Here is an 18,182-nt window from a genome sequence, read left to right as displayed (position 1 = left end):
AGCAAAAATTAGACGAACATAATGCCCGTCGGAATTATGCGAGTAAAATGAGCCTCGTTCCACGTTTTAAGATAAAATTGTCAATATTTTCAATAATAAAATAAAGTGAAGTTTCAAATTTCTATAGTACATTTCCAAATGGTTAAATATTGACTTAAAAAATAAAATCGAGATCTCATTCATCCTTGATAGCATCAAACAAATTAACGAAAAGTTGTTTTATATTTTCCGGTAAACGCCTCAAATTTTGCCTCTTATTTTCACAAATCATTATGTTGATCAAGAGTCTATCAAGATTTGGTCAAAGAGTTACAGGACTTGGAGTACATTTCAAATCTTGAAAATGGGTTTTGCTAGTAAAAATGAGTCTTTTTTGGCCACACGAATTCGGCGATCAATTTTGATCTATTGAGGCCAATTACTCATTTTTCACAGTAATGAAAATATTTTCAATTTTTAGATTTCGATTACACATCTCGAAACTAGGGATTATAAGTATTACAACCGTCACAAAAAATCTGGTTAAATGAGAAAGTAATAACCGTTCAAATTTCGCTCAATCCTTTTGATTCGAAAAACAAGGTCCTAAGGCCCAATACCATACCTAGATATTTTGAAATTGAACAAAACTTTACAAATTTATAAGTTATGGTAGATTATGATTATCAAAAAATGGTAAGTCATCACAATGATGCGCGATTTATTGACTTGAGCTTTAGGTCTCAGTATGACGTGATATCTAAATTATATATTTTTCTTTATTCAAATTGATCCTTTCATTTAAAAAGTATAATGCAGTTGTTAAGTCGTTGTTAATTAGTATGTGCGTGCTTCTCCGGAAGGCAACAAAGGCCATGCGATGATAGGCCGACAAGAACTCGATGACCATCCAGGTGCCTGGGTGGAGTCCTCACGGCCACTACTTCCTCTCATTCTTCTCCATTTTCTCTTTTAGGATTCGAGGGATCTTATTAATTTTCTAAAATTTTAATCCAATCAGGACAAATTAATTTAGTTAGTGCAAGATGGCACTGACATGGCAATTTATGTCAGCATTTCAATTTGCATTTTTAATAGAGTCAAGGACTTTTTTTTGGTCAAAAATAGAATCAAGGACTAAGTTAAAAGAAAAACATAGCAAAATTTTTTTTTAATAAGAATGAACAAATTAAAAATTCACTGGATTAATTAACAGTTTCATTATTCGACAAAAATAAAGTAAACTTACTGCGGTGGAAAAGCATGTAAAAGAACCCCCAAAAAAGAAAAGGGAACAAATAAAGGAAATAGAAAACCCAGAAATCGTCGCCCAGGGAGAAAGCGAAACGCCGCCGAAAATCCGAGCCGGCTGGTCGTCCGCCGCCGCCCGCCGCCCTCTTCCCTCGCCGCCCGCAGCGCCGCCCGCAACACCAGCAGCCCAAGCTGCGGGCACATGCTCCGCCGTTCTCGCGCCCAACAGCTCTCCCCTGTGGCCGCCGGCGGGCTACCATGAGGTTCAACTTCAGCTTCGCCGACTCGACTCCGGAGCCGCAACCCCGATCCCTGACTCCGAAGGAGGAAGCCCGGTGGCTCCCCCTCCAGACCCACCCGGTCTTCTCCCCCTCCGCCGCCGCCGACCCCTCCGCCCCGACCGATCCTCCGGCGCCCCGGAACCTCCTGGCTTGGGACGGGTCCTCGCGGCTCTACTTCTGGGACAATGAGCAGCGGTGCCTCCATCGGATATCCGTTCGGCTTGGAGAACCGGAACCCACTTCTGTTCTCGCCGCTTCTCCCTCTAAGGTTCTTCTACCGTCATTTTGTGTTGTGGGTTTTTTCAAATTAAGCTATGCGTTTGTATGTTGAAGTCCTCTGTGGTATTTGTTTGCTGTTTATTCCGCTGAGGGAAGAAACTGTGGTTTTTGGCGGTATTGCTGCGTGAACTGGTGCTTTCGATGCATCTATAGCGTATTCCACGTTAAGCAAATGCAACATATAGGATAGGTGAATGGCTTTTGTTATGCTAATGCTAAAGCCGTGGAACTGGAAACAAGTTCTCAGCACATCGAATGCCGAGGTTCCAGTGTTGTTGGCTTAACAGCAAAAATTAGTGGAAATTTGGTCCTTTAAGAGTTTGCAAACTTGCTTAGACGGTGGAAATCGAAAGATTGAGAACGGTGTTATCCTGTGAAATAGTTACATTTTTGGTCCGTCTTGCTTATATCGGTCGACATTGTTCATTAAATAGGTATTACGAGCAGATTTGGAGATCAACTTTGCGGTGGATAAAATCTCCATCAACAGGAACGGATCAGCATTGCTTCTTGAAGGTTCAGATGCCCTATGTGTTATGTACCTTTATGGGCGTAGTTCTGCTGCTGACGACATTATTTGCAGGTGTGCAGAGTTTGTTGTTCTATTTTTTTGTTATCAGATTCCATGTTAGCAGTATTAAGAGCATGTTATTCCATTTTTGGGACTTTTATTATTTTGATTTTGTCATTCTTCAGGGACAAGCCTAGACCTCATGGCTTTTAATATCTGCTAAAATCTTTGTCCTTGTATTTTGTTATGGTCCATATTTTTTTTCTTTTTGGGCTGATAAATTCTCATCGTGAACATTTGCCTCGAAAAAAAATTATGTAGTGCTTTTTTTGCTGAAGGACTTCTAATATGTACTGTGTTGTTTCCTCTTGACAGAACTGTTTTAGTTGGTTCTGAAATTTATTTAAATGGAAGCAATGCCTTGAGAGTTCTACGAGCTTCATGGCACCCATACAGCGACACCCATCTAGGAGTCCTTTCTTCAGATTCAGTTTTCAGGTAAGATCCCTCCTACTTTCAAATTATGGGGTTGTGTATTGCGTGTACACCTTTGCTTTCTAGTTTGGGATAGATCAAATGTTATGCTCTTCTATTATGGCCAGGTTCTCGGGTCATATACTTTAAATTCAGTTGTGACTTGTCCTCTCTTCCCTTGTGCAGCCAAATGGCAATAAGAATAACAACAACAACAACAACAACAAAAGGAATAATAAAATTCCAAATGATTATTGAGGAACAAAGGGTATGGTTCTAGTGAGTATAAGACACGAGGGACTTATTTAGGGAGATTTGGGGCAAGCGGAAGAATGCCCCAAGATGCTTTATTGGAAATATGTAAATTTTTGGGGCTGTGCATGTCAGAAGTAGTAGGAAAAACCCTCTCAAGATAGGGACGTATATCCCAAACAATGGTATTTGCTTAGCTTTGGAGGAGACGTTATTGAAAGGGCACAGTAGTGTAAAGGACAAGCCTAAGACTGGAGGGACTTTTTATGGTTTATATTTTGGTAATCTACTGCAAACGACTTTCCTCAAATTTTATCTCTTTTTGGGTTACTAAGCATGTTTCACTCTTCTTTTTTGTACTTCAATGACTACATTCTGATTGTTTCCCACTGTTTTTTTTTTTTGGTCAAGACTGTTTGATTTGTCTGCCAATGCCATGCAACCAGAGCAAGAATTTTACCTGCAGCCCGTGGAACCTGGTCAATCAAGAAAAGCTGCATCAATTTGCGCTGTCGATTTCTATTTTGGAGGTGATCACTTGTGGGACAGATTCAGCGTAAGTCATGTGGAAAAAGATTTTTTAGCACAATTACAGGGATTAGATGCAGTCCTACGCTTACCTTTGTTTGTCCTATAAATTGCATTCATAGCCAATGTTTTTCAATGTGGAGGAAAATGTTTGCGTCTCATTAATCCTTCGGCCAATAGTATTGTCATAATGTGTCTTGGAGATGCAATTTGCTGCCCCTTTTTGCAATTCTTCAGTTGATTTTGTGAGACGTTCACAAGAATTATCCTTGCCATTCGATTTTTATGTTGATTGCGACTTTGACTCTAACCCCGTGATCTTTGTTTTTGTAGGTTTTTGTTCTGTTTACTGATGGTTCAGTTTACATCCTTTGTCCGATAGTCCCATTCAAAAGGTACTTTTGTGTCTTTATTTTGTACTCAAAATTTCATAGTCGATGTCTTAACATTACTGTTGTGACGGGAAGGTGACCGGTTTGCATCGTTGAATCACCTCGTAGCAAAAAATACAAGGTGAGGTTGCATGTGATAGACAACCCTCCCCTGACCTTCGCACAGTGGGGAGCCTTGTCCACTAGGGACGCCCTTTTATTCACAAGAATAATCCTTGTCTCTGTTGTTGACAGATGCTATCTCTTCCCTTAACGCTGTATAGTTTCCAGTTCATAATTTTAGCATTAGAATTACTGACACGTGTTAAAGGGCTTAGGGTAACTATTTTTTAGCTTGCCGAATTTTTGCTTAGTAAGACTAATTGAGTAATATCAACTTTCATCAACAGTGCTCACAAATGGCAATCTATACTGGAGATATATGGTGATGCTCATACATATGGTCTAAAATCAACAAATCCAACTGCTGCTCGCAACTCTAGCATGGCAATATCTTGGTTGGAAGCTACATTTCCTGAATTAGCTCAGCAAGAGGCAGAAGGGGGAAATCCAGCTACTGTAAAGGCACATCCTTATGCATTGTTTGATGCATCTCTTTCTTTACAGGTATGTTTTGTTACTGCCTATCAAGGATGTAAATGTCCTTCTGAATCCATGATGTACGATAATATCAACAGCTGACGGGCAATGGATATTGGGAGATGCATGATTGACCTATACTTACTCAAACATCTACCTAATGAACATTGCTTGCATAGTGAAGATAATGTGCTCACACCCACATATGTGGCACGCACTGAGGTCGCCTTGGTATAATGCTAATTTTGCTGAATAGTTCCCTCAATAAATTTACTTGCGCCTAGAATATATTTTCCATCCTGTGCTTAATTTTTAGCATGGTGCAGTGAACTGAAAAGAAGTATTGGGTTGTTTTGGTCCTTTTTTCAGTATAAGATATTATGATACATGTATTAACCCATCAAGATTATATATATGTGTGCGTGCGTGCGTGCGTTTGTCTGTCTGTTTGTTTGTGTATGTGTGGTTTTCTGCAATCTAATAGTGATTTAGGCTAAGGACCAATTCTGTTTATCCTTTCATTGATTTCCAGGGGCCTCTACTTAAAGCCTGTCATGGAAGGGAAGATGATCTGGCAGTTAGGGGTGCAGAGTGCGAAGGCTGTGCAGTCAATTTTCTCTATAATTTAGTTAGCAAAGATTCAATACTTGTGACAGCTTGGAGTGGCGGTCAACTGCAAGTGGATGCCCTAGCTGATGAAATTCAGCCAGTTTGGAACATAGGCAGTCCACCTCGTCTGCGGGTTGACTCCTTCGACCGGATACAGGGTCTTGCTATGATTTGCGAGTCAACCTCTGAGGAACCTTCCAAGTGGAATATTAACAAACCATTAGAACACACGATTTGGTTAGGGCAGCCTCCTCCTCTGCTAAGATTGGCAATTGTGGATTTGGCTTTGCCTCAACAGACCAACAGTGACGCACGAATTATGATGTTCACTGATCCCCTAGTGCCAGAAAGGATCTATGCTCTTCATACTGGAGGAATTGATTCAATAGTATTGCATTTTCTCCCCTTTACGAGTCAAGCGAATGGCAAGGAGGAAGTTGTTAGAACACCCTCCATAAATCCTGTTTTGAGCACCTGCCTGGAGGAAACATCCTCACCAGCTCCTCTTTGTGGTTCTCTCTCATTATCTGATTCATTTGGTTATTCATGGATTGTTGGAGTTACTTCCAGTCGTGATTGTATTGTCCTAGAGATGAAGACTTGGGATGTCTTGCTTCCTGTTAGTGATGATACAGAGAAGAAAGATATAAGCCTGGAAAAGTCAAAGGAGATGGAAACTCCTGCTATGCTTAGCAAAGAACTTATAAGTGGTCCTAAAGTGGTTCTTGTTCCACAGACACCATCGAATCTGCGATCTGTTGCTGCTGATTCTATTGAAGGCCGGTCAATCCTTCATCAGTACTTTAAGATTTTCCATGAGAATTATGTGGAATATGCACATAAGGTAAGGACATATTCTTTAATTCTATGAAAGAGAATAGTGGGTTTATTGGTCCTTTGGTGTTTCATTAAGTAGGTTGGCTTGCTCCTTTTCTTCTCTTTCCCAGGGATGTGTATGCCAGAAACCCTATTTGTAAGCCTCATGAAACGCATTTGTTCTGTGCTTGTGTGCATATTGATGTGATTGCCTAATGTTTCCGAAAAGAACTTTTCAAGTTGTGAAGATCTGCTCCCATCTTTAATTTTTCAGGATTCTTCACTGGTTGGTTTTTATTTTGTTTACTCGCCAAATGTCGTATATCTACCTTTTAATTGCTCATAAAGTTTCTAAAGCGTCATGGAGCACGCACTTGAATGCTGTTCTATATTTAGTCAAGTATTGTGAAAAAGGGTAGTGCTTTCAGGAGCTCATTGGCAGTAAGATCGAGTTACTGATGATTACATAAATCTTATCTTCCAGGTTTACTTTGAGCTTAAGCATCATGCCCCTCAGCTAAAGCGAATAATTGATGACCAGCATGCTCGTTTAGTCGAGGCACAGGAGCGGCTTTTGAAAGTTGAGAGAAAGCAGACAGAGTTAGATGAAAGGATGGATCATGCCATCCAGCAGCATGAGATTCTGGATGAACGTTTAAAATGTTTGAGGAAGCTACCTGTAGCTCACAAGAAACCACTTTCTAGAGCAGAGCGAGACTTCAAGTGCGAGCTTGGTAATCAATATTTTTGCAGCTTCTTAAATCTTTAATTCCGAGTCATCAACTGTTTTATTTGCTGAGATCAAAGAGACAACTTGCTCAAATATCAGTTTCATCTGCTACCGATATGTCATGCATACTAGCTAATTGTCTGCAATTATACCTGTTGAGTTGATTCGAAGCCCTTGTTTTTATGAATCACATTTTTTGCGGTTATGCAGATCATTTTGCGGGAGTGGAGTTGGATGCTTTGCATTCATCTATAGATTCTATATCTGCCAGGCTACGAAGGTACACTCAATTGACAAAGAAAGAGCAGACACCGAGGAAGAAGTCAATTGTTCAAGACAACCAGATCTCTCAATTAAAATCCTCCCTCGAGAAACTTTCCCTCGTCAACAGTGACAACTTGAAAAAGGCCAAACTCGTCGAAAAAGCAATAAGCAGCAAGGAGAAGCAGTAGCGCGTGTTCTCTGCTAGAATCACTCAGAAGCGTCTCAGCGACCAACATGACAATTCAAAATCTCAAAGGGAGATGCCTTTCATTTTGCTCTGGAGGTGTCTTCGTGGTCTATGCCGCAGGCCACTAGTATTTGTCCCGGCTTTTGTACTTATACCACATTCTCTGCAAGATGGCTGGCTTTTTTATTTGGTCTTCATTTCGTGTAATGATCTTGCAGGCTTCTATTAGGGGCTTCTCTTGTGTTACATACAATTATTATTCTGTAGAATACAAGCAACGTATCAAAGCCAGCGTGACTCAAAAGAACTTTACAAGCGCGGTTAACCGTTGATGAATGTTTCACGAGAAATGAAATTCATTTTTTAGTGAGGTTTCACAGGTGTCGTCATGAAGATCGCATTAAACAAGACCTCAGATCAGATCCATTACTGTGCTTAGTAACTGATTGCGCTAGCTCTTAGATTTGGTAAAGTGACAGCACTATATGTATCATCCATGCTAGAACGCTTTCCTTGATTCGATTTCAGGATATTTCGTTCGATAACCGGGAAAATTACAGGCAAGGGGATAAGTTAATGAGTATGCTTTTGTACAGAAGCTTCATGCAAACAGTAGCAATAACCGTTCGATCTTTATTTATTTTTATTTGATAGGAGCGAAGTACATCGCATGATTCTGAAGCATAACAGTGTCAGGGCAACATGCTTCCTGGGTCATTATAACATCTAGTTCACGGGTCCGAACAGGGGACTGCAGGCTCCTCGGCGGTGCCGGGAGACGTCTTTGGTGGGGTGCGGGGTTCCCAATCCGGCAACCCGGGATTCACGGGGGTGATAACGGGGCCTGAATCGGGAACTGCAGGCTCCTCTTCGGGACTGGGAGTAGGCTTCGTGGGGGTAGGGGGGTCCCAATCCTGCAACACATCGCCTTTAGCAATGCATTAAAGGCTTAAACCTTCGCAAATCAGTCTAAACAAGAACAAGAGGGTAGAGAATCCAACGCATCACAATCGCCCTGGATATCAAATTACCTCGACACCACGACTTGTGGCCCATTTGGGGCTGGGAGGAGGTACGACGCTAGAAGGCTTTACTTCACCCGCATTAGGAGCTTCAGGTGTGGTAAGAAATCTTCGTGCCTCTGATAAGAATAAAAAAGATTTCAGTTGCCATGTTTGGGACGGTACAATAGAACTGAATCAAGAAGAGAGGGCTAGCGTATTGGAAGTGACTGGATACCTATACCACCAACGGAGCAGAAAGCGCACACGATGAGGATGATCGCAAGGAAGTGGCTCGCCATGGATCTTGCACACGATAGAGATTCACAATGTGCTTGCTGTGGGGGAGCCGTGGGAGCTCAAGAGCGATGATTTCTCTGCTTAAATAGAGAATGTCTCGTTGTTCTAGTCGGAGTTTATTGCTTGCAAGTAGAGAGTGACATGAATTAATCACAACTGTGCTTTACTAATACAAGGCACTACTATTCTTCGTCGACAGATCACAGAGCCCTGACAAGCATTTACGTTTCCTGTCTGTCCAGATTTCGGCAACAGTTTGGACTTATATCCTGATTAAGTTAGACAAACTCACGTTCAAGTCGAGCTTGATCTTCTTTTCTTGTATTCAAGGGCAAACAATGGTTGACAGAGTTGATCTCAACCGTGTCTATGTCAAGAAAAAGAAACAGATAAGAGAATAAACTGTGTTTGCACAAAAAACACCTCGCAAATCCATATTTAGAATGGTTGATGAGGCTAGAGATCACATGTATTTAGGAGTGCGACATAAGTAGCCAAGCATCATGACAGATGATGATGATAGGTACATTTTGTAATCCGTAGGATTAATCGAATGGAAGTTTCAGTCAAGTTGTGTTAAATAGAGGATGTCTCATTGCTTTGGTCGGAGTGCTTTACTCATACAAGGCACTAATATTCTTTGTCGACAAATCACAGAGCCCTGACACTTTCATTCAGTACACATTTTACGTTTCCTGTCTATCCAAAATTCGGCAACGTTTTGGACTTATATCCTGATTAAGTTAGACAAACTCACGTTCAAGTCGAGCTTGATCTCCTTTTCTTGTATTCGAGGGCAAACAATGGTTTGACAGAGGTGATATCAATGGCGTGTGTCTCGTAAGAAAAAGAAACAGATAAGAGAATAAAGTGTGTTTGCACGTAACCACTTCGTAAGTCCATATTTAGAACCCTTGATGATGCTAGAGATCACATGTATTTAGGAGTGTGACATAAGTAGCCAAGCATCACTTAACATGACAGATGACGATAGTTGCATTTTTTTTCTTTTCAATATAAATCAGTGTCGAGATTTGAACTTAATTTCAAGTTTAGGTTTTCAAGATGAGTTTGCCTTGCCTTTACAGAAAGAAAAACAAAGGCGAAGAATTATCGAACATATCATGTACCGGGTAAGATTAGGGTGATCATTACGATTGTGAATATTTTTTTTTCAATTTTTTTTAATCCTCATCTAGAGAAGAGAGAGGAAGGGATATGTGTCAATGAAAATTTAATTCAGCCTTTGATTTTTACCTTTTTCCCTTTTTCCTATTCTAGTTATAACGTCAAAGAGTGATATTATTTACCCAACGCATTTGGAATACATTAAAATGTATAAAACATTAGCGTTCAATGTTGACGTAATTTCTTGTAAATTTTGGGATTAATACTACGAAAAAATTCGAGACTGGTACACTAATGACAAATTTACCCATAATTAATTTTTTGGCCATAAAAAACCCCATGTGGTACGTCTATAACAAATTTACCCCAAATAATGTATTGACTGACTTTTCTTTTGTAATTTTTATTTGTGTCCCAAAGAAAAATTACAAAAGAATTAAATCAATACATAATAAAAGAAGAGTGTTACAAAAGAAGCAAAAGAAGAGCGTTCGGTTTTGTCGGAGCTTTCGGTGAAGGGGAAAAGCTCCAGGAAACACAATGACTGTGTTGTTCTGTAGAAGCAACGAATAGAGGATTAAGGATCAACAGATTCATCATACAACTCTATTAACGTCAGTAAACTGTTCTCCAAAAGCTATAAAGATGCATTTTAACCATTACCCTGCCGAAAAAAGTTATCAATGATGCAGATACTGTGGTGGGAGGATCATATGGAGGAAGTAAGTGCAATGGCCCATGAGAAGTTTGACAGGTTTCGACGCATTTTCTTAATTGTCTATGTGAAAAACCACTGGTATTTTTATTATGTGAAAACGACGAGTTGTTACTACCCTTCATTTTCAACGAAACTAATAAATCCTTTTGAACACGAGTAAGATATAGCTATCTTGTTATCTTAAGTTACCAAATTCTAATAGCTAATGCGAATTTTCAGTGCTTGCTTCGAGGTTTCGACTAAGACATCCATATGTGGCCCTCAGAGCTCTGGCCTCATCAACTCCGATATTGTACCTTGACGATATGACCCCAGAATGCATACCCATGGTCATCAAAGATTTTAAGGTAGTTACAATCGTAATCTCTCCTCTTCTCCTGCTTATTGTGCGTGCGTGGATGTGTCAGGCATTTAGAGAGCGGGAATGACCTGAAGAACTTGGCCGATATCGTTGTACGTGGGAGCAGCTCAAAATGATGACCCGCCAATACTACTGAAAATGGCATTCTCGGCAAAATAATTGCAGGCGTTGTTGCCTATAACGTGAACATCAGTGGAGCTGGACGCTTTGCATTTCATCCATACATTCTATATCTGCCAGGCTACCAAGGTACACTCGATAAAGAACAGGGCAGACATCCGAGGAAGAAGTCTCTCGTTCAAGACAACCAGATCTCAAGACTAACATCCTCCACCGAGAAACTTTCCCTCGTCGACGGTGACAGCTTGAAAAGGGTCAAGCTCGTCGAAAAAGCAATAAGCAGCAAGGAGAAGCAGTAGCGCGTGTTCTCTGCTAGAATCACTCGGGAAGCGTCTCCGCGACCAACGCGACAATTCAAAATCTCAAAGGGAGAGATGCCTTTCATTTTGCTCCGGAGGTGTCTTCATGGTCTATGCCACAGGCCGCTAGTATTCGTCACGGCTTCTCTACTTATACTACAGTCTCTGCGAGATGGCTGGCTTTTCGATTTGGGTCTACATTTCGTGGAATGATCTTGCAGGCTTCTATTAGAGGCTTCTTTTTTTGTTACATATAATCATTCTGTAGGATACAAACAATGTATCAAAGCCAGAGTGACCCAAAAGAACTGTACAAGCGCAGGTAACTGTTGATTGAATCTTTCATATATTAGTGAGGTCTAGTGTGACCCATCTTATCTTTTGAGCGATTTGATTCTTCCTCCATGGAACTAACTTAGACCACACCACCAACGGAGGGCAATGACCATAGTCTTCTCCTCCTTTACCCTGTTCCCTGCATTCTGCTGCACTTGAACTTTCTATTCAAATCGATTGTTCTTTGGGGTATTGCAAATAAAGAAATCTCTTCGGGCTTAAATGCTTAATCAATGCAATCGATCAAGTGCGGTTGAATGAGTCATGATTGCTTCCCACATGTGCATTACATAAAGCGAAAGCAGAGGATCTTTTAGGGGCTCGAGGGGATGCAAAAATCCAGGCACTAATAAAAGTAGACAGATAGATATTCATAACTCTGCCAAAACAAAACGAAAGAAGGGTCGATATTCATGTTTTGCTTGTGCTCAAGAATCATAAGCACAACTCCCTTCTCTCTCTCTCTTTCGTGCATGTGCATGCTAATCAATGAACGAAATAATCTCAAGAGCGTGCTATATATATAATAAGTAACTTGATTTCTTATTGGATCCAATACATTGAATCCCCCCTTACATCTCTATTCTACGACCGCTAACTTCCTTGACTTCGCCGTGTCTCAGACGGTTCGCCTCCCTGCTATATACATTGCCCGACCGCACCGTGCCGACGAACATAAATGGGATACCGCTTCTGCGTCCGCGTCGTCGGAAAGAAAACCAACTTGTCTTCCTCCGCCGGAACCCAACTGTCCCGCGAAATGAAGAGTTCGCCATTGTTAATGTCCACTTCGCGTGAGGAAAAGAAAATATAAGCAAGAGGGGGGCCGTGTTTAGTACCTGAAACGAGTAACTAGGTGGTGAAGGAATACGGATATCTCTACTCTAGCTAGCTCGTATCCGGGACAGAGTCGAGGCCCTCCTCCGAATGGTGTGAAGATGTTTCCAGGGGTCGGCGAGCCAGAATTGTTCTACATATTATCCATAATCATCCATCGTCAATTGACCACAGATTGATTTTTCGAGATCGAACCGAGAATTGCACGGGGAGAGAGAGAGAGAGAGAGAGAGAGCGCACAATACCTGCCATCTCCACGGGTTAAAAGTTCGAGCTTCTTTGAAGTGATCTTGATCTAGATGCACGGCGCGAAACGAGGCGAACACTTTCCACCCTTTAGGAATCGTATAACCTGCTCCAATAGAGATTATGGTAAGAACCAATCACCCTTTTCGACACGGATAAGCTTTTTACTGTCTCTTTAGTCGTCGACCGATCGACTCCACTTTTTTACCTTTCACGTCGACATCCGTCATCGCTCGCCTGAACACACCGCTAATGATGTTCGCAACCCGCAGAGTCTCATTGATAACCTGAAACCACATCCACAGCACCACCGCGTTCAAGTTTCGGAAAACACTAATCAAAAGCCGCCGTTGTGCTTTCGCCAACGCAATGGCCATGAGAATGCTGTCGGACTTACGCATTGCGTGAAAGGCATGGACTTGTAGTCGTTCCAGTCCAGGCTCTCGCGAGGATACTTGTCGGCTCTGATCTTGTCGTGCTCTTCCTGCCGTCCAAGACAAAGCCGCCGCCGCCGTCATCAAGTCATCACCCGTGGGATGGAAAAATAATAATAATAATAACGAAATGATAAGACTCTAATCCGATAATTAATTAAGGAAAAAAGAAAATTAAAAAGAACATCAGTTAAAATGAATGTGATCTTTCGGAAAAGACGAGAGAATCGAGGAAAATTCAACGGGCGGGAATCACATGATGCGTGCGGGAACAACATCACGTGAAAACACGACGGCCAAAAACCGTCCCTTTTTACGAGATCTTTTCGATCCTGGCCCTTGGACTCAGCAGCCCTCCCCCACAGCGCACGGTTCCCGATGCAACCCCCCGAACGTCGGGCCCCACCAAAAATAAAAAAGAACCACCTAGTAAAACCTACGTTGTCCCCGAAGCGCGCGGAATGTCCGGATCGCCCTCCGGATCTACCCCCACCGCCGGCCAACCGCGGGGGCGGTTTTGGTCATTTGACCCTTCCCCCCCTTCCTTGGTCCGGTCAAAAGAGGATCGAACGGGATTGAGGATCTGACGGTGGTCAGAGGAATCGTCGTCATCGTGATGGTCCGGTTCGGACGAATGGTCCGCTCCTTCTTCCCTCCCTCCCCCCTATCCCCTTTGACTTCACCCTTTGTACCTTTTGACCGCCCCTAATTTAACTTTTGCTCCCTCCTTTGACCCCCCGCTTCATTTCACTAAATGAACAAATTCAAAATAAAAAAGAAAGAAAACAAACAAAAGAAAACCCAATTCTCGATCACACTTCCCCAAGCTGCCCATCACTCTCCCACCAAATAAAATAAATAAAAAAAATCGACGGGCAATTAACTAGTCCCTCGAGAACACTCGCAATGCAACATATATACATAGTTCATGAAGGATGAAGCATCGAGTAAAGTCTTTATTAGCATGCCCTTCGTTTGTACGGTTTTACGAGCAGCTAGGGAAGGGAAGGGAAGGGAAGGGAAGGGCAGGGCGGGAGGAGTGACATGCATACTCCATTATTGCCACAGGGTAGGGATCGTACTGGACTTATTCGGGGGGGAGGGGGAATAATTGAAATCTCCCGTGGGGTAGTGACACGTACTCGTTCTGACGTGACATATAAGGGAGCAAATACACACAAAACAATAACAATAGGGCTCCAGTTTTTATCTCTCTCTCTCTCTTAGCAGCAACGCCACCAATGCCTATCCTACGAGGGCGTGAACGGCTGAGAATTAGATAACGAGATTTTGAGGTTTCGAAAGTGGCCAGCACCTTTGATAATGGCCATCAGGGTCCACCTCCATGGAAAAAAATTCCATGGACAAAGGACGTCGTTTTCGGCCTCGATAATCATGGTTACTCGCGTCACCCAAAAGATAAAAGAGAGAAGAAGGATGTTGTCGAGAGAGTTTGGGGATTTTTTCCATGTTTGAAAAGGATTTGCATGCATATCTATGGGGCTCGATGTCATCCAATCATCAAAACTGATAATGACGCTCGCTTAGAAATCGGGACGAAACTTTTAGTTACCTTGAGCTGAGCCAAGGCGCGGGGCGTCTCGGTGAGGAACTTGACGGCGAGGGTCATGATGGTGGAGGTGGTTTCGTAGCCGGCGACGAGCAGCGCCACCAAGAAATCGACGATCTGCTCGTCGGAGAAGCCGCAGCCGCCGCTGCTATCCCCGTCCAGGAGGGCCCCCAGCATGTCGTTCTTCCTCGTGCCCGCCTCGCACTGTTTCCTCCTCTGCCCCACCACTAAGCTCAGAGCTTCCGCCACCTTCGTCCTCGCCTTAAAACAATTAATTAAACCCTTAATCAGCTCAATGCACAGAAACCTAACGACGAAGTTCACGAGAATGGACATTAGGCTGATCCAACATTATTATATCATTGTCGCGTCGCATTAGGGTCAATGTTCATGTGAAAAAAGGTCCAGCATCATATTAACGGAGTCGAGGGCCGAAACAACAACGATACGAAACATATAAACGACAAAAAGCTCCATCATGGTGGCATTTGATTAAACCACTAAATCAAAGCCCGATGGATACAGATACCTGATTAAAGGAGGGACGATGACGGCATTAACAATCTTGCTAGGTGACAATCAATTGGACGTGCTGTTTTAACTTTAGAAAATTCCAATTCCAATTTCGAGACAAAATGTCCTATCATTGCAGAAAACGTCGCTATCACACGTGCAGTCGGGTCATAAAAGATACCCTACCCCTCCCTCCCCCCGTCTTCCTTTCTACGTCCAATTTTGTCGCTCCCCTTGTTTTGTATCGCGGAAAAAGTTGACCTAGATTTTCTCCTCTTTCTCTAAAGCTATAGCCTCTCTTTTCTTAGTCCGGATTTTAACCCATTTAACTTATACTCTCGACATCGAAAATGTAGTTTTCGGTAGATTTTTCTAATATATCTTGGACAGTAATATTCTCGGAAAGAATGAATTATTTGGAGGAACATGAATTTTATCAAATATAAAAGCTTTAAAAGAAAGAGGGGGAGAGAGAGAGAGAGAGAGAGTACTTTAATGGCTCTGCGGTAGGTGGTGGAGAAGATGGGCAAAGGAACGCTGAAGAACCCTTCGATCACAAGGACGTACTCCTTCCTCAAGCTCTCTGTCCAGTCACAAGGGTCGAAACTCATCAGCTGCTTCATCGTGAGCTCGAACGTTATCTGCAGCAAGAATTTTGCAAGCTTACTCAGTTCCGAATGGAGGAACAACCGATATCTAAACCCTTCGTTTTCCCTCTCCCCAAATCCCGAGCGGGTTAATATATGCATGTGTTGCAGGCATCAAAAAGGGAAAGAGGGTGGAGAAACGATAGATCCGAAACGAGCTTCGACACACGTGATGAGAGGATGATGATTCACAGCCTCTCGTACGTTTTTTTTTATTTTTTGTGTCGATGCCTCAACGTGAAACCAACATGGTTACCACCATTCACCATGGAAATCCGAGTCACCAGCTCTCCCTTATGATAATAAGTTGAAAGACGTGTTTCCATTGAACAGCGACTCTTGTCTCTAACTCAAAAAGAAGAAAAGTATCTGCCCACTTTCGTATTAACTTTTTTCAACGCGAACTGGTGAGGCGTTTCTTACGAAATCTAGTTCACAGACACCAGCTGAAACTAAAGGGAAAACCCGAACGACCCTTGCGCATGGGGTTAACTGATGAATATTAGTAAGTAAAAGGAAAAATTGACTGACAGCAACCAGACAACGAGATACTATAACCCGTATAAAGCTCCACAAAGTACCACAAGTTTAAGTACATGAAGAAGCAGACAAATTAAATAAATAAAAAAAAGGGTATACCTTCAGCTAAAATTAAAAATTATCACAACAACTAAGTCAGAACTAGACGGTAAATCTCATATGGGGACGCCACAAATTACTCAGACGGGTCAAAACTAAACTTCTCTACGCAAAGAAGACTCCTCTTTTGGAAGAAAAAAAAAAGAAGAAACCCTTGTTTTCCCTTTATCTTTTAGACATGCAAAACTGGAAAATCACGCACAGACAAAGCTCACCTTCTTAGCCTCCTCCATCAGGAAGACCCGGTCGGACCAGGACTCCAGGTTGAGCCGAATCAACCGGTCGATGTCCACCAGCAAGTGGTCTCTAATAATGGAAGAATTCCCAAAGCTCATGGTCAGCGAATGCATCCTCTTGTGCAGACTCCCCTTCATCAGAAGCAACGAATGCTTCCCAAGAAGATTGCAGAGAGACCTCGGATAGCTGCACTCGAAGAGCTTCCCTTCGTTCTGCAGTATGAACCGGTTCGTCTCCGGGTCGGCCGAGAATACCGTCGGCTCTCCGAACACGTGGGTCGCGAACACCGGCCCGAACCGCCGCACCCTGTCGTCGATGAACGGCTCGGGGTTCTCCGTCTTGTAGGCCGCGATGAGCTGCAGCGTCTCGCCGATCACCGGCAGCCCCAGGTTCCCGGGCGGCAGCCTGCGCCTCCGTCGGCTGGAGGCGCGGAGGAGGAGGACGAAGGTGAAGAAGAAGGCGGTGGGTATGAGCAGACATGTGAGGCCACAAGCTTGGAACAACTCCATGCACATACTGAGCCAAGGAGCAAGATTATTATTACAAACTTTTATCAAAACCAGACGATGTAGCTCATATATATATAGATACAGAGAGAGAGACAGGGAGAGAGAGAGAGTAAAGGGAGTCTGAGAATCTAAATTGGAAGAGAAGGTAATCAAAAGAGGAGAGATGTATGTGTTTTTTTAAAATCCGACAACTCACTCTTCTTCTGTAGCTAGACTGTGTGAGGACAAGACTGTGTGAAGGTAATGGAAACTAAGGTTTTAAATAGGGAATTGGAAAACCAGAAATGGGTATAAATCTTTTTGGATTTGGGAGGTAATTACTTTCTTGCATTGTTGTTAGCATACTATATATTCTCTTTATTACTGTCAAAGTAGCATAGTATATAATCGGCAATTATGTAATTAAAAATCTTGTTTAGATAGAAAGCTTTTTTCATTATAGTCGCGGTCGATATACTGAGCCAATTTTTGTTAATTGTAATATAATTGCACGGTGTTTTATGGTGATAAATTCATAATGATTTGTGACATTTGGGATACGCGATATATTTCTCTGCTATGCATCGGCAAGCAGTAATTTGAGTTGAATTTCTAAATGAAATTTAGCTTCATCTTTTATTTTTGTCAAGAGCAAACTATTCATAATATAAAAAGGTTATTCATCAAATCAAACCGTATAAGAAATTCATTTAGCATCTTTCACATTTCTACAAGTGCCCCAATGGCTCTTGATAAGAACCGTTAAAAACATTGGATATATTTTCAGCATGTCATTTATGAAAGTACAAACTTCAGCAGGGGGCTATCGCGACTCATCTATGGGCAACAAGTCCGGTGGTAGTGTCTGTTTTCCGAGAAAAGCAGCGAAAGAGTCTCGGACAACTGCAGACTTAACAAAAAAAGGGGAAAATGTGCACCAAATATATGGAAGAAAGAAATACTTAATTTTGGTACGTTTATGTATTAAACAATTAAAAGTACATGAGATTATTTATATGCCTTATTAGATGATTATTTAAAGTAAATATATTAACTAAGGCGTGCACAGTTAAAGGGAGATATAAGCGCAATTTTGAGAGAAACGGCGAATAAAGAAAAATATTTTAAATATCTTCAAATGATAAAAAATATTCTAGAGAAATATCTCTAACAATA

General features: G+C 42.0%; 3 protein-coding genes across 3 annotated transcripts; 1 reads left to right on the top strand and 2 right to left on the bottom strand.

Annotated features, from left to right (window-relative positions):
* The first annotated feature begins 1,290 nt into the window (after positions 1-1,290).
* LOC115670121 (nuclear pore complex protein NUP88) lies at positions 1,291-7,414 on the top strand. The gene is made up of 9 exons (XM_030591316.2): positions 1,291-1,779; positions 2,225-2,373; positions 2,677-2,799; positions 3,439-3,583; positions 3,889-3,950; positions 4,337-4,553; positions 5,059-5,979; positions 6,436-6,685; positions 6,892-7,414. The coding sequence occupies exons 1-9, from the start codon at positions 1,489-1,491 to the stop codon at positions 7,131-7,133; spliced, it is 2,400 nt and encodes a 799-aa protein (XP_030447176.1). The 5' UTR covers positions 1,291-1,488; the 3' UTR covers positions 7,134-7,414.
* A 331-nt stretch (positions 7,415-7,745) lies between these two features.
* Positions 7,746-8,530, bottom strand: LOC130138678 (vegetative cell wall protein gp1-like). Its single transcript, XM_056313509.1, has 3 exons — positions 8,372-8,530; positions 8,164-8,273; positions 7,746-8,046 (listed from the first exon to the last, which is right to left on the bottom strand). The coding sequence occupies exons 1-3, from the start codon at positions 8,433-8,435 to the stop codon at positions 7,864-7,866; spliced, it is 357 nt and encodes a 118-aa protein (XP_056169484.1). The 5' UTR covers positions 8,436-8,530; the 3' UTR covers positions 7,746-7,863.
* Positions 8,531-11,729: 3,199 nt separating this feature from the next.
* LOC115670186 (3beta,22alpha-dihydroxysteroid 3-dehydrogenase) lies at positions 11,730-17,242 on the bottom strand. Its single transcript, XM_056313321.1, has 9 exons — positions 17,224-17,242; positions 16,497-17,034; positions 15,487-15,636; positions 14,486-14,743; positions 12,876-12,962; positions 12,687-12,765; positions 12,478-12,584; positions 12,235-12,365; positions 11,730-12,143 (listed from the first exon to the last, which is right to left on the bottom strand). The coding sequence occupies exons 2-9, from the start codon at positions 17,031-17,033 to the stop codon at positions 12,035-12,037; spliced, it is 1,458 nt and encodes a 485-aa protein (XP_056169296.1). The 5' UTR covers position 17,034; positions 17,224-17,242; the 3' UTR covers positions 11,730-12,034.
* Between the last annotated feature and the right edge of the window lie 940 nt (positions 17,243-18,182).

The sequence above is a fragment of the Syzygium oleosum genome, unplaced genomic scaffold (genome assembly GCF_021117445.2).
Source record: "Syzygium oleosum isolate NSW1041296 unplaced genomic scaffold, Sole_v2.1 Sole_v2.07, whole genome shotgun sequence".
NCBI lineage: Eukaryota > Viridiplantae > Streptophyta > Magnoliopsida > Myrtales > Myrtaceae > Syzygium > Syzygium oleosum.
Note: the sequence above shows the minus strand (reverse complement) of the source record. Positions and strands in the feature narration are given on the sequence as shown.

Excerpts from the sequence above, each read along its gene's own strand:
- LOC115670186 (XM_056313321.1), bottom strand. The coding sequence starts at position 17,033 with ATGTGCATGGAGTTGTTCCAAGCTTGTGGCCTCACATGTCTGCTCATA. Across the intron at positions 12,766-12,875 it reads CCATGCCTTTCACGCAATGC|GTTATCAATGAGACTCTGCG; the intron begins GTAAGTCCGACA and ends ATGTGGTTTCAG. Across the intron at positions 12,366-12,477 it reads TTAACCCGTGGAGATGGCAG|AACAATTCTGGCTCGCCGAC; the intron begins GTATTGTGCGCT and ends GATAATATGTAG.
- LOC130138678 (XM_056313509.1), bottom strand. The coding sequence starts at position 8,435 with ATGGCGAGCCACTTCCTTGCGATCATCCTCATCGTGTGCGCTTTCTGC. Across the intron at positions 8,274-8,371 it reads CTGCTCCGTTGGTGGTATAG|AGGCACGAAGATTTCTTACC; the intron begins GTATCCAGTCAC and ends TATTCTTATCAG. Across the intron at positions 8,047-8,163 it reads CCACAAGTCGTGGTGTCGAG|GATTGGGACCCCCCTACCCC; the intron begins GTAATTTGATAT and ends GATGTGTTGCAG.
- LOC115670121 (XM_030591316.2), top strand. The coding sequence starts at position 1,489 with ATGAGGTTCAACTTCAGCTTCGCCGACTCGACTCCGGAGCCGCAACCC. Across the intron at positions 1,780-2,224 it reads TCGCCGCTTCTCCCTCTAAG|GTATTACGAGCAGATTTGGA; the intron begins GTTCTTCTACCG and ends TTCATTAAATAG. Across the intron at positions 4,554-5,058 it reads ATGCATCTCTTTCTTTACAG|GGGCCTCTACTTAAAGCCTG; the intron begins GTATGTTTTGTT and ends ATTGATTTCCAG.